Source organism: Trichomycterus rosablanca, chromosome 13 (assembly GCF_030014385.1).
Source record: "Trichomycterus rosablanca isolate fTriRos1 chromosome 13, fTriRos1.hap1, whole genome shotgun sequence".
NCBI classification, from domain to species: domain Eukaryota; kingdom Metazoa; phylum Chordata; class Actinopteri; order Siluriformes; family Trichomycteridae; genus Trichomycterus; species Trichomycterus rosablanca.
The window spans coordinates 4,381,079-4,407,163 of record NC_086000.1 but is presented as its reverse complement, the minus strand read 5'-3'; the positions used below and the strand labels follow the sequence as shown (position 1 = coordinate 4,407,163).

The following is a 26,085-nucleotide window of genomic DNA, read 5'->3' as shown; positions in this document are numbered from 1 at the left end:
CTTCGGTATCCTGTTGGTTCTGATCCTATTTTTTGTACTGCAGCATCGAATGGCCAGAAGTATGTGGACACCCTCATTAATACTAGTGGGCATAACTGGCAGTGCCTGCAGCAGACTAAATGAACCATTATTAACTGTGTGCGGTCACTCGACCCCTTCTTATTTGCTCGTATTTTGGTAAATTTGCACACGAGGCCAGACACCGGCTACTAACCAGGACCCCACCCTGACTTTTTATCCTGGCTTGGGACCTGCACTAAGGGTGCACTGATATGTGCCTTGCATATTTGGGATTGCTATTAGCAGCAGTGTCAGCCATAACATTAAAACCACCTCCTTGTTTCTACACTCACTGTCCATTTTATCAGCTCCACTTACCATATAGGAGCACTTTGTAGTTCTACAATTACTGACTGTAGTCCGTCTGTTTCTCTGCATGCTTTGTTAACCTGCTTTCACCCTGTTCTTCAATGGTCAGGACCCCCACAGGACCACCACAGAGCAGGTATTATTCAGGTGGTGGATCATTCTCAGCACTGCAGTGACACTGACATGGTGGTGGTGTGTTAGTGTGTGTTGTGCCGGTATGAGTGGATCAGACACCGCAGCGCTGCTGGAGTTTTTTAATACCGTGTCCACTCACTGTCCACTCTATTAGACACTCCTACCTAGTTGGTCCACCTTGTAGATGTAAAGTCAGAGACGATCGCTCATCTATTGCTGCTGTTTGAGTCGGTCATCTTCTAGACCTTCATCAGTGGTCACAGGATGCTGCCCACGGGGTGCTGTTGTCTGGATGTTTTTGGTTGGTGGACTATTCTTAGTCCAGCAGTGACAGTGAGGTATTTAAAAACTCCAGCAGCGCTGCTGTGTCTGATCCACTCATACCAGCACAACACACACTAACACACCACCACCATGTCAGTGTCACTGCAGTACTGAGAATGACCCACCACCTAAATAATACCTGCTCTGTGGTGGTCCTGTGGGGGTCCTGACCATTGAAGAACAGCATGAAAGCAGGTTAACAAAGCATGCAGAGAAACAGACGGACTTGTAAGTAATTGTAGAACTACAAAGTGCTTCTATATGGTAAGTGGAGCTGATAAAATGGACAGTGAGTGTAGAAACAAGGAGGTGGTTTTAATGTTATGACTGATCAGTGTATGTTATTTCTATATTCATGTGTGGCATAAAAAAGGGGGGCTAATAATTTCAAAGCCCTTAGATCAGTCAGATTTCAAATGCTGTCCACATACTTTCGACCATATGTTCCCTTCCCTCAACCTGCACCTGACTCGTAACCTTCCAGCTTATTGTTTAGATAACACACAAGCCGCGTATGCGCCGGTGACGGGAGTCACCCCCCCCGTCCTTCTCTCCCTTTACTCACCCCAGTAATGGAGATAAAAAGCCTCCCAGTGGAGCCCGGACCGGAGGTTGGGGAGGGCGGGTAAAGCAACCATCCGTGACACGCACTCACACTCAGCTGCCGGAGTTTCCTAATTGGGCTCTCTACCCCTCTCTCCACAGACGGGGGGCCAGTGTAAGTGCAAGCGACGCGTGTCTGGCCGAGAGTGCAATCAGTGCCAGCGCGGCTACTACAAGCTTCAGGAAGAGCTGGCCGACGGCTGCCTCACCTGTAACTGCCACGTCGCCGGGACAGAGTGGCCACATATTACCTGTCACCAAGACTCAGGGCAGTGCCAGTGCAAGAGCAACGTAATCGGTAGGTATCGAGCAGCATCTGGCTTTCTGTCTCACTCACACACTCGCTTTCCAGTTCAGTGCTTTTGCACCTTAATCATTCTTCATCCCCGGGAACCAGGGGTGTCCAGACTTTTCATGTTGGGGGCCAGATGGAGTTAAGCAAACACGGGGCCACAGACACGGGGCCACAGCTCTGTTTAGAGGAAGAACGTCTTTATTTGTCGTATTTGTTGCTTTGGTGCAATAAGTCACGTTAAGCCTCATATTAAACAGTCCGTCTCATTGGAGGCACTTTGAAAAGGTCAATCAGGAGTCTAGTTTAGCAGGCACAATCGGCCGTGCCTGAGGGAGGGTTAGAGGGAGGCTACAAGGGTTCCTCAATACCGCTGCAAATGCGACTCTAGGCTGATTGAAGCGCCTGACAACTGTTACCAATTTACCTGCTCATGGTTTAATGTTTCAGAACACTGTAACTTCACTCATTTTGCCTCTGTCCCAACTTTTTTTTTAAATATATTTTATTTATGCATTTTCTCCCTTTTAGCACGTCCAATTGCCCCATTGCGTCACACTTCCTCTCCACCAATGCCGATCCCCGCTCCGATTGAGGAGAACAAAGCTAACCCACGTCCCCTCCGACACGTGGGCAGCAGCCGTATGCATCTTATCACTTACACTTTGACGAGTGCAATGCGGATCAGCACTGTGTACGGAGAGACACACCCTGATGAGTGCACTCTTTTCCTCGTCTCTGTGCAGGCGCCATCAGTCAGCCAGCAGAGGTCGTAATTGCATTAGTTATGAGAGAGAGCCCCTATCCGGCTTTATCCCACCCCTATCTGAACAACAGGCCAATCGTTTTTCATGTGGCCGCTCAGCCTTAGACGGCAGGCAGAGCTGTGATTTGATACCATGTATTCGAGATCCCAGCTCTGGACGCGCTAAAAGGGTCAAGCGTTTGCTCAGCGGTATGGGTACCAGTTCAAGCCCCACCACCACCAAGTTGGGCCCCTGAGCAAGGCCCTTAGCCCTCAGTTGCTTCAATTGTGTTCAGTTGATTTGGACAAAAGCGTCTGCTGAATGCCGCCAATGTAAATCACTTCATTTATTGTATTCAGTACTTTTTGGGAAGGACCGTTCCTAATCAGGCGTGACTCCACCCCGTCCACAAAGTGAGAAGTCTCTTGCATTTTTTTTACCCTTCCTTTGATGTTCCTCATGAAATACTGTACAAGCTCGCATTACTTACAGGATATCAAAAACCCACCTGATTTTAATTTTGTAACCCAACACCGGGTCGATTATCACAGAACCGCCGCTTTGAAGACGTGCTTTTTTTTGTCCGCGGCTCCCGTAGGTATTTCTCCGAAATTAGGTCTGATTACGGCAGTTTATTATTTCCGCCTCATCCGAGGCCACCGGCGGCTTCGCCAGGCCGACATTTATCAAGCGCTCCGAGTGCTCCGTGTACCCAATGCGCTCCGAAACGATGATGCATGACAATATTACATAGAGGAGCGGTACTGATGGAGCCGCATCGGCCCATGTCACGCGTACGCACCCGAACGGCCGCACGCACACCTACACAATCCCTGATTTATCAGCGTGCACACCGGCGGCTGACCCAGATTTGACCTTCTAGTAATGTCCAAACCCCCGTTTTCTGAGAAGTAGGTACATTTAGTCCCTTAATTTGATGCCTGCAACACACACCAACAATTGTGGGTTTAAATGACTAAGTACACCGATCAGCCATAACATTAAAACCACCTCCTTGTTTCTACACACACTGTCCATTTTATCAGCTCCACTTACCATATAGGAGCACTTTGTAGTTCTACAATTACTGACTGTGGTCTGTCCGTTTCTCTACATGCTTTGTTATCCTTCTTTCATGCTGTTCTTCAATGGTCAGGACTCTCCCAGGTCCACTACAGAGCAGGTATTATTTAGGTGGTGGATCATTCTCAGCACTACACTGACATGGTGGTGGTGTGTTAGTGTGTGTTCCACTCATACCAGCACAACACACACTGTGTCCACTCACTGTCCACTCTATTAGACACTCCTACCCAGTTGGTCCACCTTGTAGATGTAAAGTCAGAGACGATCGCTCATCTATTGCTGCTGTTTGAGTCGGTCATCTTCTAGACCTTCATCAGTGGTCACAGGACGCTGCCCACGGGGCGCTGTTGGCTTGGTTTTCTGGTTGGAGGACTATTCTCAGTCCAGCAGTGACAGTGAGGTGTTTAAAAACTCCAGCAGCGCTGCTGTGTGTGATCCACTCATACCAGCACAACACACACTAACACACCACCACCATGTCAGCGTCACTGCAGTGCTGAGAATGAGCCAACACCTAAATAATACCTGCTCTGTGGTGGTCCTGTGGGGGTCCTGACCATTGAAGAACCGCATCAAAGGGGGCTAACAAAGCATGTAAAGAAACAGATGGACTACAGTCAGTAATTGTAGAACTATAAAGTGCTCCTATATGGTAAGTGGAGCTGATAAAATGGACAGTAAGTGTAGAAACAAGAAGGTGGTTTTAACGGGGTGGGTGGTCGTGTGTCCACTAAGCGTATTTGTTTTTCTTTCCGCCTGTGTAAGATGTTAACCGGAGTAACAAATCGCATCTATCCAGCATCGTTGTTGTCGGGATATTTATCCGCGTCACTTTGCGCACTTAACACAACATCGTAACAAGGTTTAACCGTGGGCAGGGAGCGATACATTAATATTGGAATTAATTTACTGTCATTAAGTGCGCCCCGGAGCAGGAACGGAGTTCCCGCCACTTACCGTCGGAGTACGCCATGCCCCCTAGGTTCCGCTCTCTCACATTAGGAATAGATTACCTGTCAGGAATATGTATGGCATATTCAAATAAGTGCCTCGCATATTTAAAAAAAACCTGATCTCATTCGGATCCACACGTGTTTTATTTTTAACGTTCTTTCTTTTCTCCCCCTTTTCTTGGGGCTTTTAATTTATTTATTTTTCTCTTGGTGAAATTAAGTGGTTATGCCCGAGGTGGGTCATTCATCATTGGCTAAGGGCCTCACTTAACGACGCCGCTTTCCCGCTCCCCTCCGTCCTCCGTGTGTGTAATACTTCCTAGCTTTTATTAGTTCACCGCTCTATTTGCGTTAGATTTGCTTCAAGTGACATTCTAGACTTTGTAAACTCTACAATCAACCACTCAATCAACACTTCATTTGTGTGTGCCCAGGTCCTACCTGCGACCGCTGCGACTACGGCTACAAGTTCCTCAACCGCACCAACCCGTCCGGCTGCGAGCCGTGTTCCTGCCACCCCCACGGCTCCCTCCACCAGTTCTGCAACCCTCTCACGGGCCTGTGCGAATGCAGAGACGGCGTCCAGGGCCTCCTGTGCGATACCTGTCCACCCGGCACCTACGGTCCCAATTTGGGTGGGATCATCTGCACTCCCTGCGACTGCAGCGCTCAAGGAACCGCCCCGGGCTCGGCGTGCCACCCGGTGACGGGCCGCTGCACGTGCAGGCCGCGCACAGCAGGCCCTCGGTGCGACTCCTGTCTGGACGGATGGTACTGGCCGGGAAGGGACGGTGTCTCGCTAGGGTGTCAGCCATGCCTGTGCGAGACCAGGGGGACTATCAGCGGGTCAACATCGTGCCAGAAGGAAACCGGACAGTGCCGGTGCAAGGTGGGCGTCGATGGCCCGCGATGTAACCATTGCTCTGGCAGGATGTACGACCTGAGCTGGGCTAACTCGACCCACGCGTGCCGGCCGTGCCACTGCCACCCTGTGGGAACCCTTCCTGGGACAGAGTGCGACCCTGAGACTGGGCAGTGCACCTGCCTGACCAGCTATCATGCCCGGGACTGCAGCACCTGTAAGCCAGGTGAGATGTGGCACCAATCTACGAGTTTGATTATAAAGCTGCTCATTTACATTCAGTGACTTACAGTACTCTGACAGTATACTGTCTAAGCAATTGAGGATTAAGGGCCTTGCTCAAGGGCCCAATTGTGGTGGGATTTAAACCAGCAACCTTCTGATTACTAGTCCAGTACCTTAACCGCTAGGCTCAACAACATCCTCCATTCTTTTACGCAGGCTTTCTACTAGATTTGTGGGAGTATGTGGGAATTTGTGCCCTTAATAATTGCAACAGGTGTCCAAATACTTTTGCCCATAATGTGCAACACCAGTTTACGGATTCTGGGTCGTCGATCGTGTCCGTTCTCTCTTCTTAGCCGTTGTGTTCCTCGTCCCCGCATTCCATTCTTGGCTCCGTGTAACTGTTTAGCCATATTTCCTCCTCATGCTCCCCCGGGGAGCGGCATTCACTCTGCCCGTCAATGAAGAATACGTTCCTCACCCGGCCTGTTCCGCCAGTAGCATTCCAAAGCCGCTTCTGCCATCGAAATTGAGAAGTACCTCTTTTGGACACCATCCACGGCACGGTCGGATGAAAATCCTACCGGAGCCGAGGGACAGTGCCAGCACCTCTTTAACTCTACCAGCTGTAGCAGCTGGCGCCATTGTTTCGGTCTCAAAGCTCTTGTTGTAAATTTCAGGCCATATAAAAGCACTTTGTAGTTCTACAATTACTGACTGTAGTCCATCTGTTTCTCTACATACCTTTTTAGCCCCCTTTCATGCTGTTCTTCAATGGTCAGGACCCCCACAGGACCACCACAGAGCAGGTATTATTTAGGTGGTGGATCATTCTCAGCACTGCAGTGACACTGACATGGTGGTGGTGTGTTAGGGTGTGTTGTGCTGGTATGAGTGGATCAGACACAACAGCGCTGCTGGAGTTTTTTAATACCGTGTCCACTCACTGTCCACTCTATTAGACAATCCTACCTAGTTGGTCCACCTTGTAGATGTAAAGTCAGAGACGATCACTCATCTATTGCTGCTGTTTGAGTCGGTCATCTTCTAGACCTTCATCAGTGGTCACAGGACGCTGCCTATGGGGCGCTGTGGGCTGGATATATTTGGTTGGTGGGCTATTCTCAGTCCAGCAGGGACAGTGAGGTGTCGCACCCTGATCCCGTCATCCCCAGAGATGTCAGCTCTGGTGTGCCCCCCCCGCTTCATTATTAACATTTACAGTGTATTCACACTCGTTCATTTTTGTCAACTTTGTGTCGTGGCCTTTCGACATGACACTGACCCGAAGCATACAGCCAAAACAACACTGAAGTAGCTTTGGGCTAAGTCTTTGAATGTCCATAGCCTAGACCAAACCCACTTGAACAGCTGTGGAGAGACCTGAAGCTGGCAGTTTAAGAGGACCTGCCATCAGGACCAAGTGTGCAAAGTCAAGGGGTCTAAATATTTCCTGACTTAATTGCTTAATCATCGTCAAAAGCTATAGGGGTTGAATATTTTCCCCACCTCACTGTAACTGTAAGAAGCAGAGACCTGAAACAAGCTCTCCGCAGTAACCAGACAAGGATGTACAGTCGCCCCGTACAGTCGCTCACCCACACCACCTGATGAAATAGCGCCAGGCGTACCCGGCTCTCCGCCCGGCACATAAAGCATGTGCACCCAGAGTGGTGCTGGCAGGAGAAAATTGAAAGCACGGAGAAAGAGATGTAGATCCATCTGCCAGAGCTGATGACTCTGTTTGTTCCCTCACCCCTCCCCGGGCCCGACGTCGTGTGGCTCTATACATCCCTCGTATTTTACCCCAGGGGGAGAATCAAGCCATGATTCAAACATCTCAGACCCACTGGTCCTCCAAGTCTGAGTGATTCCACTAAGATCCCAAGTCTTTACTCAGGCTCAGCTTTAGCTCCTTGTCGCACAAGGGTACGTGATCAGACAGAAGTTCTAAATGCTCTGTATAAGAAGATGCAAGTAAGTGTCCACATACTTTTGACCATGCACTATAGATGTACCATAGCTTTTTTTTAGAACTCTATGAATCTTTGACTTCATCTGGCCATTTTCCGACCCTCCTTTGTCAACTACTTCTTGGTTTTCCACAGTGATAATGCAGAGGCAGGGATGACTCAAATGAAAATGACTCACCTGATTCAATAGTTTGTTTGGAATTGCTCAGTTTTGAATGCTTGAATCTGAAGAATCGACTCACTTTCTTTGACTCAACCGATTCAGTAGTTTGGAATTGCTCAGTTCTAAATGCCTCAATTTGAAGAATCGACTCACTTCCACTGACTCACCTGATTCAATAGTTTGTTTGGAATCTCTCGGTGTGGAAAGCTTAGATTTGATGAATCGACTCACTCCCACTGATTCACTGAATCACTCAGTCTGAATGCTTGGATTTGAAGAATTGACTCATTTTCACTAACTCACCCGATTCAATAGTTTGTTTGGAATGACTCAGTTCCGTACATTTGAATTTGAAGAATCGACTCACTTTCACTGACTCGCCCGATTCAATAGTTTGTTTGGAATGAATCAGTTCTGAACGCTTGGATTTGAAGAATCAATTCACTCCCACTGACTCACCCAATTCAATAATTTGCTTAGTTCTGAATACTTTAATTTGAAGAATTGACTGACTCACCTGATTCAGTAGTTTGTTTGGAATCGCTCAGTGTGGAAAGCTTAGATTTGAAGAATCGACTCACTCCCACTGATTCACCCAATTCAATAATTTGCTCAGTTCTAAATGCTTTGATTTGAAGAATCGACTCACTCCTCCTGATTCGCCCGTTTTAGTAGTTTGTTTGAATCGCTCAGTTCTGAATGCTTGGATTTGAAAAATCGACTCACTCCCCCGACTCACCCGATTCAATAGTTTGTTCAGTTCTAAATGCTTTAATGTAAAGAATCGACTCCCACTGTTCACGTCTGTACTTGAACCGAGAGCTTAATTGAAGCGTCTTAATTAACGAAGGCGTTTCTTCTTACCGCAGGCTTCTTCCATTCCGACACCAGCAGTGGTCAGTGCGAGGCCTGCGACTGCCACCCGGCGGGAGCGCTGAAGCAAGCGTGTGCCCCAGACACAGGCCAATGCAAGTGCGCTAGCTCGTCGCTGACCGGTCGCAGGTGTGACCGGTGTCTGGATCAGTATTTTGGTTTCAATCCAGTTACTGGCAGGTAAGTTTTACACAACACCTGTTTTTCTGTCAAATGTTTCTGTATATGTACAGGGATCTGTCCAGCCTCATTCAACACATTGGGGTCAAAAGTATCTGGACACTACTTATTATTGGTCTTAGGTTTCGTAACAACACAGTTTAAGTTTAATGAAGGCCGCAAAGCGTGGTCCATAAAGACACTGGTGTGGAGTTTATTTAATGGCCTTCTTAGCGCCCTTACCTCAGCCCTTCAGAATCAACTGAAATATTTTTTTAAGCAAGGCCTATTCAGTAAATGGGCAGAAATTCCCACAGACACTCAATTCAATTATTTGTTCGGAATTGCTTAGTTCTGAATGCTTGTATTTGAAGAATCGACTCACTCCAGGTTATTCACCTGATTCAATAGTTTGTATGGAATCGCTCAGTTCTGAATGCTCGGATTTGAAGGAATCTATCTGGATGCGTCCGGTCTGCCTGGTTTGCACTCGTTTGCCAGTGGGGATGTAAAATACACTATTAATAAAGATTACTGGTAAGCTCCGGATCACATGAGCAGAATTTGTAAAAGATTTTCGAATAAGTGTTCCCTGGTAGAAATATTCCAAACCAGTTTAGCCCGACTCCCCTGAAATCAATAACGCGCTGCATCTGATCTCGGTTATGATATTGCTCCTTCTAATTCGCTTCATCTAATGCTCGGAGAGTTAAAAAGGCCACAATGAGGTTGAGGAATATTTCCCATCAGATCAGCTGACATGAGCCGTTTTACATACAGCGCCGCGATTGGCTAATCGTTTAACCTTGGAGGGAAGCGGTTTTATTGCACCGGCCGTATTCTGTATTTGTTTCTGCTCGCGAACACAGAATGTGATTTACCTGTTTATTTCAGTCGCGGATTAAACCCGTTCAATCACGTTAGGAGTTTCTCAACAGTCTGTGCATGCCGAGTGTTTATTCAAGAGTTGATCAAGCCTGTATTGAGATACACAATTTGGTCCAAAGTACCAACCTTGTTTCCGGAAAAGTTGGGACATCTTGTGAAATGGAATTATGAGCAAATTTCTAGTTAATGCCTGCAGCTCATTCACAGAGGTAAAATAAGTTTAGAAAGTATCTAGTATATTTTATACTGCTTGGAACCACCAAAGACTTGGTCATGGCTTGCCACTTTGTGCCAAAATGTATTAGATAATTGCCAAACGACAGGTATCAGCTTGAGATAAGAAGGACGTTCCAATTCATCCCAAAGATGTTCAGTAGGGTTGAAGTCAGGGCTCCAGACCAAACCCAGACTCATCGAACCATGTTTTGAAGGACATAGCTATGTGCACAGGGGCACAGGAAGGGCTCAGCATCTTTAAACTTTCTGACACTTATCACTCGCTCAAAAGTTGCGTCTCTTCATGAAGAGTGAAGGTCGAACCTGGTCAGAAAATGCTAGCGTGGCCCCTGAGGAATCCCCCCGGATGACGAGACAAATTTGCAGCTCATTAAGAGTCGTCGGCTTTTCTCGGCTGCTCTGGAAAGTGTCAGTTGCGCGACCCTCATGTCACCCATATCGAGTCCCTGTGGGGTCACACCCCAGAACAGTCCAACCCTTCCTCTGTTAATGCCTCTATTGGGCGTGAGCGTCTTCTCACACATGAACACTCTGACCGATGTGTGATCCTCCACGTCCAGACCTGATTCAGCGCCTCCGAAACCAAGTCCTGACCCGTCGCTTTCGCCTTTTTACCCCAATTCACGCCCTCCAGAAAAGCCGACAATGTGAAACCGATCGAGACGCGGGCCGGCTAGCAGATTTTAGAATGTCATCTTGCGTGTCTGTCCGTAGGTGCGAGCGGTGCGACTGCCATCCGGCCGGGAGTCTCGACGGCTCCTGCCTCGCCGAAACGGGCCAGTGCCTGTGCAGAGCCTCCGCGAGCGGCGAGAAATGCGACGCCTGCGTGGAAGGAGCGAGCCACATGGACCCGGACAACCACCTGGGCTGCAGTAAAGGTCACAACCCAAAGCATTTGCATTTTCACTTTAGGTCGTACCGCTTTCCGTCCTTGGCTGCGTCTCACACCGCGAGTCCTTTTGTTTCAGGAGAATGTCAGTGATTTTTGGAGAAGTGTTTTTAGCTCAGGTTAACTTCTGACACTCAACAACCAAGCGAAGGGTGTTTCTTTTTTTCTGGGTCGTGACCTTGTGCGCTTCAGTGAACCTCATCCCAAACCAGTGAACCTCATTCAAGGGTTAAATTAAATAATTAATTTCTTTATTTATTTATTTGGAAATAAAGTAACATATGTTTATATTTACCTGTATGGCCAAAAGCAGGTGGGCACCCTCTAGGTATATAAAATCAATAATACAAAAACTGGGTTGTTCAGCTAACTCAGCTGCACTCCACATACTTTAGGCCATATTATGTACGTTCACCAGAAGAGCCTCGGCACCTTCTGTTATGCATTTCACAGCCCAAATGTATCTATGGTCTGTAGAGGTAAAACGATATGCTTTACGTCCCCCACAAATCTGTTTTATTAATATAAGTGCATTTAAGTGCACCGCATGTTTGCCCCGATGAGCACCCACCCCGCCCCGCCCCACCAACCCCCCTGTTTTGTCTGTAACCTCTCAGCATCTCCTGCCGCACAGTGTTGGTTCTTCCACCTTGATCTTGCTCACTGCTCTCCACTCAGATCCCCTGCAGCAGCCCCCTCCAAAGGGCACCGTACTCAACGCCACCGCCGTCGAGCTCAGCTGGAAGGCCCCGGACTCGCCCAACAGCAACGCCCTGGTGTACACGCTCCTCCGGGATTCGGAGCCCGTCTACACCGGATACAGCCGACAACCATTCGGTCAGTCACACACCCCCCAAGCCCCCCCCCCCCCCCCTTCCTTAATGTCATTCCTTAACTTTCTAGACCACCAATTGTTTTTCTGTGTATTTTTTAGGGATGTAACGATACACTCTACCCACGATACGATGCGATTCACGATACTGGGTTCACGATACGATTTTTTTCAGACTTTTTTAACAAAATTAAATTGAAGGCAAAATAGGACAAAGTTTCCTTTTATTATTTCTCTTTAAAATAATAGAATAAAATAAAATACTGTATTTAAGATAATTTTTTATTTATCTGAATAATTTATGTCCTTTTATTTCTGAGGTAGGTACAAACTATGCAAAACAATGCTGCACATTTCCCTTTTTGTGTTAAAAAAAACCTAAATGAAATAAATCCCACATTAAATAAATAAATGAATAATACAAAAAGAGAACGTATCCTCACATAAATAAATCTGGCTGGAAAATTCCGAACGTGGCAACCCTGTAGTGACGTCAACCAGGCGAGGTGAATAGCGCCAGCGCCCTCGGCTGTTTAAAGTGAATATCGATTCATTATACATGTACACCTATTTGAATTGCTACACACGTGAATTGATTTTTAACTGTCGTGGTGCATCGTTACATCCCTAATATTTTTGAACCCCCAATAAAACCATAAAGGAACTCAAAAATATACATTAATTTTGGACAAAGGATGTATTTAAGTTGAACCTGACTCCACGTTCCCTCCCTTCCCTAGGAGTGATGCATTTCACAGACGCCTCTCTGTCTCCCTACACCTCCTACACCTACAAGCTCATCACCAGCAACGTCCACGGCAACACCAGCAGCCCCACCATCGCTCTGCGCACTCTTTCCTCGGTCCCAGACCCCACCGCGCTCCAGCTTAACCTCGTGGGTCTTTCCAGCCCCACCAGTGCTTCCTTTAACTGGACCGAACCGCTGAACACCTCAGGCCCGGTGGAGCGCTACACTCTGAGCTCTGTGGAGGAACCGAGCGGAGAGGAGCGCCTACATTATCAGGGCTTGGCGACGGAGGTCACAGTGGGCGGTCTGCACCCCTTCACTCGATACAACTTCAGTCTGGAGGTCTGCACCAACGGAGGTTGCGCTAGCGGTGCCGGCGTCACTGTTCTCACGGCGCAGGTTCCTCCACAAGAGCTGGCACCACCACTGGTGACCCCGCTATCGTCTACCGTGATGAAGGTGGACTGGGAGCCGCCGGCCGTGCCAAACGGTAAGTAAGAGATGATAAAGGTTTACTTTTTTAGTGTTGTATGTTTTGAAAGTAAGGTGGAGCTCCACCATGTTTCACACTCCCGGTCTTGTTACATGCTGAAATCAGTTCAGTGCTTGGCTGTGTCCCAAATGGCATGTTACCCTACTGAATACCTATACTGAATACCAAGGGTTGGGTTCACCTGGCAGCCTAAAATTAGTCAGTGGGTTTACTTGTAGTACATGTTGGATACAGCAGGTATGATCATCATGTAGACCTGAGTGACCTGAGTCTCATTGATGCCATTGATGACAGAAGCCCATCATGTCTGGTACGGACCAACCGAAGACCTACTCTGCCTCAAACATCCCGTAACATGCCAGATCCAACACTGCCATCCGATCTCAGAACAGTGATAAAAGCATACACCACAACAGTCTGGCAATGAATAGGAAGCGTGTACCACCACTAACAAACTCTATGAGATCCAACCTACCATAAAAACAGATAAAGAACACACCAAACTCACCCATACCTACCTCTGTGTGGATCAAGAACTTGGGTCAAACACTCCTCTATTCATGCCAAAGGATGAACACCACCCGAACAGAATTCTAAGCAGAGAAAGCAAATCAACCCCCTACTTTGATGATTAAAGACTCTAAACTCTGCTCAAATTGATGGGGTATGGTGTTGCGTAGTTAAAGGCCAGTCAAAGTGCCCATTCGAACATCTTTCCACCGTTAAAGGCACCTACAATGGGCATGCAGGCATCAGAACTGGGCAGTGAAGCTCAGCTGGTCCAGTGAATCCTAGGGAGATGGTACCAAGATGCATTGAAGTACCACAAATGTTCACCTCGCAACATACAGAAGGTGAAGGACCTGCTGGAAAGCTTCTGGTACCAGAGGCTCATCGGTGTATCTCAGATAGGAAGCGTATGGAGTTAACCTTAGAAGTTGGCATTACCTTAGTAGTTGTCTGACCTCAGAAATGCTCTTTTGAGTGAGTGGGTACAAATTCCCACAGATCATGAATGTCAACCTTCGCCTCAGGCTGAGGTGTAAAGCCTGTCGGGCTCTTCTTTGTTCCTTCACTTTGACCAGACTCCAGGAATGTCCGTTGCAGTGCCAATGAGGTCATTCAGCCTTTTCTCCCTCAGACACAGCCAGTCGTGTCTGTAAAATGTCAAACAGGCAGGCGGTACCATTGAGACCTGGTTGAACCCTGGTTTCAGCGATAGTGTCCTGCCCTTCCCCCTTGTCTACAGTACTTTTGGCTTTGTCCAGCACCACGATGCAGTGTTATATGGGGTTGTGACTGTAGTGGTGTTGTGACTGTAGCAGGCCACTATTGCTGAAACCAGGGTTCAACCAGGTCTCAGTGGTACCACCTGCCTGTTTGGCATTTTACAGACACGACTGGCTGTGTCTGAGGGAGAAAGGCTGAATGAGGCATCACCTTACCGGCGCTGCAACGGACATTCCTGGTGTGTGGTCAAAGTGATGGAACAAAGAAGAGCCCAAACGGCTTTACACCTCAGCCAACACTATGCATTAGCACACAGTAGTGAAGGATCCACGAGTTCTTCAGTCCCGTCATTACAGTAATGAGAAACGCCATTACAGAAATGCTATTTGATCTCTGGCAGACTGCAAATTAATTCCTGAGGAACTTTAATCTTCAACCGAGAGGCTTGATTAAGACTCAGCCGGCGCCTCGTCCCGGCGTATAAACCGGTGGGCCTGGGCCGCACACTTAAGGGCTGCTTGATTGCCGCATACAATTACGCCTTGTGCTCTGGCGCTATCGAAAGAGCTGCAAAATAGCTTCCTGTATATCAATGACTTGTAATGCCAGTTATCACGCTTCATCACAAATTAACTCATTAACATTGGCCATTATAAAGTAGCCTCAGAGAATTCTCCCTCAATTCGGCTCCCTGTTTAATTGCGGCTATCACACTTCATTTTCCCCGGCCTTTTTTCTCCCAGTTTATTATAATTTTGGGCTTCAGACGTAATTGCGTCTCAGTATTATGGACTTTATGGAGTATGTGGACGCCTGATCTTGAGCGTGTTGGACCCTCGCTCTTTGGGAAAGTATTTCCACAATATTTTGGACCGTGTGTGCTCGATTCTGTGGAAATTCGTCCCCATTTAGTTAAAATAGTATTTGCAAGGTCAGGCTTTAACAGCAGGTCTTCAGCATCAATGGATGGCGTATCTTCTCTTAGAATCAGGTCTCGGATCTCAAGGAAGGCAATTTACATTAATACATTAATAAAGCAAGGTAAAACACCCTAGTTAGGGTTTCAATCCATAGTGTGCTGTGTTTAGGACACAGCCAAAACCAAAGGTCAGGCACATACGAAATCCTAATTTGCAATTCAATGGGGTTGATGTCACAGGTCTGTGAAGGCTACTGGAGTTCTTACACTGGCTTAGTGGGTAGCACTGTCGCCTCACAGCAAGAAGGTCCTGGGTTCGATCCCCAGGTGGGGCGGTCTGGGTCCTTTCTGTGTGGAGTTTGCATGTTCTCCCCATGTCTGTGTGTGTTTCCTCCCGGAGCTCCGGTCTCCTCCCACAGTCCAAAAACATGCAAGTGAGGTAAATTGGCAATATTAAATTGTCCATGACTGAGTTCAATATAACCTTCTGAACTGATGAACCTTGTGTGAAGATAAACTACCGTTTCCTGTCCTGAATGTAACCAAAAGTGTAAAACATGACGTTAAAATCCTAATAAACAAACAAACTTACAACCACATCATACATCAAAAGCAGTATGATCTAAAAAATGTCTTCTTCCTCCCAGGTATCATATTCAGGTACGAGCTCTTCATGCAAGAACTGGGAAACGGGACCAATCCTGGCCCGGAGCGCAGGGTTTTCCTCAGCAGCGGTTGGCCGAACCCGAGGCGGTCGGCGGGCTCGGCCAAGAGCGGCGCCATGGTGTCTGATCTGCAGCCCTTCACTCAGTACCGCTTCAGAGTGCTCGCCGTCAACATGGCCGGCAGCGCCGCGTCAGACTGGACCGTCAGCCGGACCGCAGAGGGAGGTTAGACATGCACTGACACTTCAACAGCAGGTCTTTAGCATCAATGGTTGGTGTATCTTCTCATAAACACAGGTCTCAGATCTCAAGGAAGTCAATTTACATTCATGATGCACCTTTTCTCAAGGTTCCACTGAGTTCAAGGTGGTAAAACACCCTACTCAGGGTTATAATCCACAGTGTGCTGGGTTTAGGATACACCCAGAACCCACAAGTCTTTCTGTTGCTTCCATGTTAGGAAGCCCTGCAAGCACTAAAGTGCCAGAGAAACTGGTACACCCCTGTAATCCTTGGTAAACCCCCCCCCCCTACACGGGAATGTAGGACTGCAGAAATACGACAGGTCATGGACTCCACAATAAATATCATACTTGCAGAACGGCCCACAATTCTGTTGTATTCCAAGGTGTAGGATTTAAATCATAATGTTGAGATCTGGTGACTTTTATGGGAGTGGCATGACAAAACCCCAAACTCTAACCATAATTTTGCATCTCTAGATGTGTGGTGGCGCATTGTCCTGTTGGAAGAGGCCAAACCCATCGGAATTAACGCAGTCCACTGTTGTACCACTTTTTTTCTATGATCTATTGCGGGCCAGTCCAGTATGATTGTGCTTCTGGTGGCCCAGTTTAAGGAGACATGCTAAGAGTTGCTTCACAAACTCATTTTTAAGCTTTTTTGTAGTCAAGATGAGGTAGTAAAAAATTTGCCCTACTTTGAGGTTTGTTTTTGTGCATTTTAAAGTCTTGACGATTTGTCTAGCTTCGTGTGATGACTTTTTGAACATGGCAGTGTTACTGTGCTTCCCTTTACAGTGCCAGAATACATGAGCCCTCCTCAGGTGTCTCCGATATCCTCATCCTCACTTCTGTTAAGCTGGGCAACCCCGAGGGAGCAGGACATCAGGGGGGCGGTGACGGAATACAGAGTCAGCCTTCACCAGGAGCAGACCTCCAACCCATACGCCCCTCCTATAGTCACACAGGTACTATAGAAAACATCATTGTTTCTCACAAATGGAATTAGTTCAACGGCATGTTTGTTTGTGCCTCATGATTTTAGACACTTAAGTTGATACCCTTCACGCCCACCTTGACCTCTTGCTTCATAAATCCGCCAATTTGTGGGGGACACTTAAGTTGATACCCTTCACGCCCACCTTGACCTCTTGCTTCATAAATCCGCCAATTTGTGGGGACCTCTAATGCACTCTGAGTTTCTCAGGGATACTTCTTCTATACCCACCTCTTACTTCTCTGAGGCCTTCATACTATTTGGTCTACTGTGGTTAAATGACCATTTTAATACAGTACAGAGCCTGTCGACAATTATTACTCATGCTGATCTCAGCAATTGGTGCTACCGTAGTCGACCGTGCCTGACTGAAGCAGGGAAAATATCCGTTCACTGGCTACCGTCCGTATCACGATCACCTAACTTCACTAGATACGTGTTCTGAAAGATGCGATGAGCTTAGCTTCTTGACAAGATCCTTGCTAATTGGATTTTAGTATCTTAGATTTTAATTAAGATGTTTTTCATTATTACCTTACAGATACTTTTTCTTCTTCTTTGTACAAATGTCAGGTCATGTTCCTTTAAAGGTATACAGACATCCTTAATAATTGTCAAGTGTTTTAGCCACACCCATTGGTGGAAAGTCAAAAGCGGTAATCATTTCATTTTGTGTATTCGAATCAAATGTGTGATTTGTGTGTTTGTGTTTGTGGATGACCTCCAGCTGTTTTACAAGGCCTCACCGGAAGAGCGGAGCTACACCGTGTCTGGTCTGAAGAGCTACGAGGAGTACAGCTTCACCCTGTCTGTGTGTAACGCACGGGGCTGTGCGGTCAGCCTTCCCGCTTCAGGACGCACACTGCCTTCAGGTCAGTGACCAATTCATGACCCATAAGCCTAAAAGTAAATGTACAATTTTACACCTCAACCACATTGATTGATTTTAGGATGCATTGGAACGACGATTGTGAGCCAGGCCTTCTTGTTTAACGTTAGTGCCCAACTTAAGTCTATATTTATCAATATACTGTATAGTAGACTATTTATTAGGGCAGTGGTAGCTCAGTCGTTACAGTACCAGACTAGTAATCGTAAGGTTGCTGGTTCAAGTCCCATCATCCCTTAACCCCCAATTAGTTTAACTGTATTCAGTGATAAGTGTAGGTAGTTATGTAAATATTACTGCCCATGGTTTCAAAATAGAAGCTCACGTTCAGGTGTCTGCATATTTTTGGCCCTATATTTTGTGTGTGTGTGGGTGTGTGTGTGTGTGTGTGTGTGCATGTATCAGAGTAGAAACCAGGACGTACATTCTATCTCTGGCTGAGCGAGGTGTGCGATATATGTTAATTTTCATTTTAATATTAATGAAGGGACTTTAATGGAAAGCGTCCATCATCGCTCACAGTCACTTTGTTTAAAGGCCAGTCGTTAGCTACGAAGGGACACATGGCCAGCAAATCACCTTTAACTGTGCGTCCATCCCGGTGTCGGACCGAGAGGTGTGTAAACCTGTCGGCAAATCTGACGAATACAACGTGGCCCGCTAGCTGTTAAGTGTGTGAGCGCTTATCTCCTAGGAATATAAACAGTATTTTTATTTTATTTTTTTTTTTTTTCTGTCAGGTTATCTTGAGGGGAAAAATAGTCTCTGGTTGTGTGAATGTTTGTCTAAACATGTCCCATCAACTGTGAGAGCAGCTTGTTTGTTTACATCCCTTCATGTAAATGTGAATTTGAATTTCTTTACATCTATTTAACAGAAAGGACGAGTAGAACAATTTTACTACAATTCTTTAAGCCCAGGGTTTTGGTGCACCCCAGCCCCCCATTTCTTGTTTTTCAATGTAGACATATCTAATTCCCCTATTCACTGGCGACCTTTGCGGCATACACATTATCCACACTGGCACAAAAGTTGGTGCAGGCAAGGGATTCCAAACCTGAACTTAAAGTCTGTCGAGTCAGAATGAAAGTTTAATTAAATATTCTTACTGTTGGGTTACGGTGCACTATTTTTTGGTCATGTGATCTCCGCAGCGTTCATGAGGAGTCGTTTGTTGGCATTTGAATGTCAGTGTAATATTGGTCACACTCACTACTATTTCGAATAGGTCAGGAATGTCCGAGCTACGACCCGTGGGCCATTAGCGTCCTGTTACCTGTATGAATTGACACTTAAACGAATCAAATTAAGGAATCATTTAGAATGATTCAAGAATTAGATAAGGGGCGATGCTTCACTCACTACTGTGATCATGGATTTTTATCCGGGTACTTATAAAGATCACTGATCATTTAAGTATTGATCATTATGTTATATTAATTATAATTTCAGTACACAGTCATTAAAATCATATAGTAATACCAACACTAGATTACCAATCTTACTTGGGCACCAATTATAATTATCGATTCTTAATTTTTATAGGACCTTTCTTATACCCAAGGTCACTTTACAAACCGTTTGGTCAATTACATTATATACGTAAATCTATATGCTTTCAAATGTATGGCAACAGTTTAAGGAAGGCCCTTCTTTCAGCTTGTATGTGAGCCTTTATGTACAAAGCACGGTTTGCAGGTTCGGTTTAAACTTTAAATGGAGCTCCAGTCGCCTGAGCGGGGCCCTGACCTTAACCCCATCGCTGGAGCAATCACAAATGCTTGTTTGACTACCTGAGCACTGTATTTTTTACACTGTATCTGCAAACAAAGGACACACCTCAACCCCATTGAATACCTTTGGGATGCATTGGAACGTTGATTTTGAGCCAGGCCTTTTTGTCCAATGTCAGTATCCGAGTTAACAAGTCATTGTTCTCCTTTAGTCCCCCAATTCCAAAGATGAGGGGTATATATACTATATATTAGGGCAGTGGTAGCTCAGCGGTTAAGATACTGGATTAGTAATCATAAGGTTGCTGGTTCAAGACTCATTATAACCAAGTTGCCACTCTTGGGCCCCTGAGCAAGGCCTTCAACTCTCAGTTAGCGTCACTAATTGGAAGTCAGTGTCTGACCACAAATGCTCGTTGAGTGTCTGTCTATATTAATGCGCTCAGTTTTGGAATGGGATTTCCAACAAGCTCATGGTCAGATGTCCATAAACTTTCAGCCGTATAGTGTTATCATTGGTCATAAAAACAAGTAAAATAACACCATTGGTTTTGAATCATGCTTTTACTGTGTTCATCCCACCAACGCTGTGTAGCACCGAGCCACACGGACGTTCAGCACACACATTTACCGAGGGCTTTGTTAAAGTTCTTTATTCACCCTCTCCTCGTCCTTATTAACCATCCACATCTCACCACATATGATGACTTAATGACTCCCTCAAGCCCCCCGCCGGAGTTCCACGCCGGCCGCATCCGCAGCCGGATTCATCGCTCGGCAGTAAAAACAATTTACTGTTAATTACGAGGAGAAAAATGTGCCGGCGAGCTCGCCGCACACACCATGAATCACGCAACACTCATTGAGATTTATACGGAATATGTAAGTAGGAGGAATTAGCGGGGTTTAATAACAGAGGCACAAATCACGCAGCCTTTAGGGCCGTGTAATTGATACAGTAGGTAGTGATGGGCGTGAATCCGTCAGACTCGTGGCACCACTGTTAGGCAGCTACATATGACCAGTGTGCTGACGAGCATCCACCTCCTCCCAGACAGCAGGGGTCACACTTGTGCAACAGTGTCTCTTTTCCAGACCCAACCATTTGTGCCTGTTTGGTGTTTGACCAGGTCATTAACACCCCAAGCTCTCAGTAGTGGTGTGCTGGACTATCAGAACACTGTGCCACCTGAGCACCCCTTTATATCCATTTTTTTGGGACGGGGACAGGGGTGGTTTTTCCTGCTTTTCCTTTTGCACGGACCTGAATTTGATTCAGACTCTCTGGGGTATCATGGGGGGCACGAGACAGGTTGTCACTGTCTGGCCCTTGAGCGAGGCCCTTAACTCTCGATTGCTTAGACTGTATACTGTCACAGTACTGTAAGTCACTTTTGTGTAAGGGCAGTTGTGTAAGGGCCTTGCTCAAAGATGGGGGGGTATATATAGTAAGCACTATATATTAGGGCAGTGGTACTGGACTAGAAATCATAAGATTGTCAGTTCAAGGCCCATTATTGCCAAGTTGCTACTGTTGGGCCCCCGAGCAACGCCCTCAACTTTCAATTGCTTGAACTGCATTCGGTTATAATTGTACAGCGCTTTGGATTAAAGTGTCACTATAATTGGAAGTCAAAAAAGTCTAACCCAAACAAGTCTAAGCCAAATGGTTGGCACCAAGTTACATGCACTATATTTTGCATACACCTGTTAGTAAAGGGTGAGGATTAAACCCCTGAATTCTACATACTTTAAGCCTTATAGTTTAAAACTGAGATGATCATTAATCCTGTAGTTTATTAATTACATTGAAAAATGGTCCGATTACATTTCTGCTACAATATTGGCAATGTCTTCTTCTCATGGTCATCTCAGCTTGCACAGGCACACCTCCGATCCATAAGCAAACACATGTCTGACCGACTTGGGACCGTTCCCCCTGTTTAGCTCGGTCCCAAAGCCAATCAGCGGTGCTGCCAGGACTTTGATGCTGATGATTGTAATTTATGAGATCCTTACTGGGTTTTTATGACTGTCTGTATACACAGTGCCCATCGTTATTATATGGATGCGCCATTAGAGCGAATTACCATCTGTTCAGACGGAGCAGTCAGCAGCTGCTTTCTTCCGACCGCACGGAGCCGGGCCTTTTTTTTCCCGCCGTTCGAAGCGTAGGTGGCAGAACTGTTATGGTCCGAACACGGTTTGTTGCGTCTGCTCGGGCCATTTTTAGCTCGCAGGTGCAACACGTTTGTCTTCCGTCGTGTTTGTTATGGATCTGAACCCTCGTGTGGAGTTTTTCATGTGGCCTCCTTGTGAGGGGGGTGAGGGGTAAACGTAGGTCTTTGAAGTCACCTGTCTGTTCACCATGAGTAGTAAAATGTGAATCAGGAAAATGGAGCTCTGGATTTTAAGCTACTTGTTCTACTGTGTGGAAGTATTTGGACACCTTACTTAAAGCTTGTTGGACCTCCCGTTCCAAAACCATTGCCATTAACATGGATTTGACCCTCATTTTGCAACTATTCAACCCCCCCCCCCCCCCCCCCCCAATATACACCGATCAGCCATAACATTAAAACCACCTCCTTGTTTCTACACTCACTGTCCATTTTATCAGCTCCACTTACCATATAGAAGCACTTTGTAGTTCTACAATTACTGACTGTAGTCCATCTGTTTCTCTACATACTTTTTAGCCTGCTTTCACCCTGTTCTTCAATGGTCAGGACCCCCACAGGACCACCACAGATCAGGTATTATTTAGGTGGTGGATCATTCTCAGCACTGCAGTGACACTGACATAGTAGTGGTGTGTTAGTGTGTGTTGTGCTGGTATGAGTGGATCAGACACAGCAGCGCTGCTGGAGTTTTTAAACACCTCACTGTCACTGCTGGACTGAGAATAGTCCACCAACCATAAATATCCAGCCAACAGTGCCCCGTGGGAAGCATCCTGTGACCACCGATGAAGGTCTAGAAGATGACCAACTCAAACAGCAGCATCTAAAAGGTGGACCAACTAGGTAGGAGTGTCTAATAGAGTGGACAGTGAGTGGACACAGTGTTTAAAAACTCCAGCAGCGCTGCTGTGTCTGATTGACTCATACCAGCACAACACACACTCACACACCACCATATCAGTGTCACTGCAGTGCTAATAATGATCCACCACCTAAATAATACCTGCTCTGTGGTGGTCCTATGGGGGTCCTGACCATTGAAGAACAGCATGAATGGGGGCTAACAAAGCATGCAGAGAAACATATGGACTACAGTCAGTAATTGTAGAACTACAAAGTGCTTCTATATGGTAAGTGGAGCTGATAAAATGGACAGTGAGTGTAGAAACAAGGAGGTGGTTTTAATGTTATGGCTGATCGGTGTATGTGTGTAATGTAAATGTATTGTATGTAAGTCAAGTGCAGTAGTACTTATTGGGTATTTTGGAATTTGCTGTGTCCTTACAGCTTCTACATGATACATAATTCCAGATGTTCATGTGTGGCCATTGATCAGAACGAGCGGTCAGGAGCGCAGCATTAAAATCATTTTTAAACTTGCCGGACCTCAGCGGTCAGAATGGGAGACTCCCCGGTGACTGCTAAAAAGCATTATAACTCATCTCCGAACACGCCGACGAGGATCGCGCAAGCACGTCGAATTTTAAAAAGGCGCCCCGGTCGACGTTATCGATCTTTTCGAGAAGCGAACGGCTAATCAAGAGTTGATGGTGATGTTTTATGTATATTACAGCCATAAAGGCGAGCGCTACACGTGTAGCCCTGCTTGTACACAAGCGCATCGACTTGAACTGTGCCACGCATATTTCTCCCGCCCTACAAGTCTGGGACCATTATGTAGAAATCAATACTGTACCGGTTACACAAGTGGTGTAAGTAGGTGCAGTATTAGGGTGCGTGAGGAAAGGCTGAGGCTGGATAAACGCACCGTGATTCCTGTGTAGCGTTCCAGTCTGGGGGTGATTTGTGTGTCGAGGCGACAGCGCAGCCCACCGCACTATCATCCCACCCCCACCCCTACCCCTATTCAGCCCCCTTATTTCAATCGAAGCCATTCGTGTCTGTAGATCACCCGACCAGGCCGGCAGCCCCGCCGAGCCCGAAAAACCCAGATCTCATTGGTGGTGAGCTGGCGTGATGGACTGCCCTGCTACCCAAAGACGCCTAAATTCAATTTTTAACCCTGGTATGTTTCAAGGCGACAGATAACCATCCGTCATGGCTTTACACAAATCCCATTAAATCAGCGTGTGGATTTTGAATGGCATCAGGGTTTGGTTTATATAGACTCAAGTGCTATCGATTAAGCATAATTTATGATACGCACTCAGGAACGTGCCGTCCGAGACAACACATCTATTTCATTAGCCGTGCTTTGCTGAAGGCCGGTCAGTTGAATCTGTCGGTTACTAATAATTTCCCCTTTTAAAGCCTATTTAAGCCACGTCGGCGGCAGAGACTGAACCAGGAATATACAAACATGAGCTTGTTGGACGTCCTATTTCAAACCATGGGGATTAATATGGAGTTCCTCCTCCTTCACAGCTTGATAAATGAAGTACACTGGGGTGACAAAAGCCAGACAGTTAATATGTGTGCATTATATTATACAATATATACTGATCAGCCATAACATTAAAACCACCTCCTTGTTTCTGCACTTACTGTCCATTTTATCATAAAGAAGCATTTTGTAGTTTTACAATTACTGACTGTAGTCCATCGGTTTCTCTGCATGCTTCGTTAGCCCCCTTTCACCCTGTCCTTCAATGGTCAGAACAGAGAGCAGGTATTATTTAGGTGGTGGATCATTTTCAGCACTGCAGTGACACTGACATAGTGGTGGTGTGTTAGTGTGTGTTGTGCTGCTGGAGTTTTTAAATACCGTGTCCACTCACTGTCCACTCTATTAGACACTCCTACCTAGTTGGTCCACCTTGTAGATGTAAAGTCAGATGTAGAGACGATTGCTCATCTATTGCTGCTGTTTGAATCGGTCATCTTTGAGATCTTCATCAGTGGTCACAGGACGCTGCCCATGGGGCGCTGTTGACTGATCATTTTTGGTTGGTGGACTATTCTCAGTCCAACAGCGACAATGAGGTGTTTAAAAACTACATCAGTGCTGCTGTGTCTTATTTACTCATACCAGCACAACACACACTAACACACCACCACCATGTCAGTGTCACTGCAGTGCTGAGAATGATCCACCACCTAAATAATACCTGCTCTGTGGTGGTCCTGACCATTGAAGAACAGGGTAAAAGGGGGCTAACAAAGCATGCAGAGAACCAGATGGACTACACTCAGTAATCGGCTGGGTGGAGAACCTTTCCAGTCTTTTATCCACTCAGGTTCTTATCAGGAACCACTGGTTGGGTTCTCCTGGATCTTCACTACTGAAACCAGGAATACCAGACGAGTTCTTCAGACTGATGGTTCTGGAGAACTGCTGCTCCATCACCGAACATCTCCACACATTCTCCAGCTCGTCCAGGCGTAGAACCTCTCCACCTGTTCTCCAAACGTTCTCCAGCTCAGCTGGGTGGAGAATAACCTCAGGTTAATTGGAGACACTGAATTGCCCTATAGGTGAATGGGTGTGTGTGTGTATGTGTGTATGCCCTGTGATAGACTGAGATAGGCTCCATCAACCCCCGACCCTGATTGGATAAGCAGTTGAGAAACTGAGTGAATTGTTAGCAGTGGGTGAAAGAGTGGACGATGTTCTAACCACAAATGAGGAAGAGCTTTGATGGTTTTGGAATATAAACAAGTTCAAATTCATGTGTCCACATATGTTTGGCCGATTGTGCTTGCCTGGGTGCCCCGAATGCCCCGTTGTGTATTGCCTACCAAGTTGAGTAAGCTTTCTTTGTTTGTTCCGGTAGCCCCTGCAGGTCTGAAGGCCCCGAAGCTGAAGCCGTGGAACACGACAGCCACGGAGATCTCATGGGCGGCTCCGGACCTGCCGAACGGTCCTCCACCCACCTACCACGTCGAGCGGACAGATGTGTCGTTCTCAGACGCCGAGGGCCCGGTCATCAGCGGCAGACGCTTTACCGGGACTGGATATTTTCACTTTCCTAGCACCACGCTGCCCATCAACGCCGACTTCACAGGTATGTGGCTTCGTCTCAAATCACATTTTGAAGGTCCCAGTAGGGGGATCATCACTTGGTGGTCATATCTGCTCCATTCAACACGGTCGCTTCAAGTAACGAACATCAGCCCAACATTCATGACTGTGATATGCATGTATCTCCACTATACTTTATGTCCGAAAGTATCTGGACACCCCTTTTTATTACTGAGTTCAGCTAATTCAGCCACATTAATTGCTTACTGGTGTATATTTATTTAAAATTACTGTACTGCATTTGTCCTCATTCCTACACCCCGACAACTTCTGGCTTAAGGTAGCACAGGGATACAGACGTGTCTAAACATTTATGGTGGATTTTAAAAGCATCTCATTATGACAAATTACCTTCACTGTATATTAATAAATAATACATAAGCGCGTTGGACATT

The 26,085-nt window shown here is 46.5% G+C and overlaps 1 protein-coding gene across 1 annotated transcript in view; it reads left to right on the top strand.

Moving 5' to 3' along the window:
* Positions 1–26,085, top strand: part of ush2a (Usher syndrome 2A (autosomal recessive, mild)) — a 226,484-nt gene that overhangs the window by 38,220 nt on the left and 162,179 nt on the right. The window contains exons 12-21 of the mRNA XM_063007063.1: positions 1,534–1,729; positions 4,943–5,596; positions 8,601–8,784; positions 10,603–10,766; positions 11,456–11,614; positions 12,350–12,847; positions 15,647–15,889; positions 16,705–16,874; positions 17,631–17,775; positions 25,443–25,673. Of these exons, the coding sequence (XP_062863133.1) occupies positions 1,534–1,729; positions 4,943–5,596; positions 8,601–8,784; positions 10,603–10,766; positions 11,456–11,614; positions 12,350–12,847; positions 15,647–15,889; positions 16,705–16,874; positions 17,631–17,775; positions 25,443–25,673 (2,644 nt within the window). The remainder of the gene's footprint in view (positions 1–1,533; positions 1,730–4,942; positions 5,597–8,600; positions 8,785–10,602; positions 10,767–11,455; positions 11,615–12,349; positions 12,848–15,646; positions 15,890–16,704; positions 16,875–17,630; positions 17,776–25,442; positions 25,674–26,085) is intronic.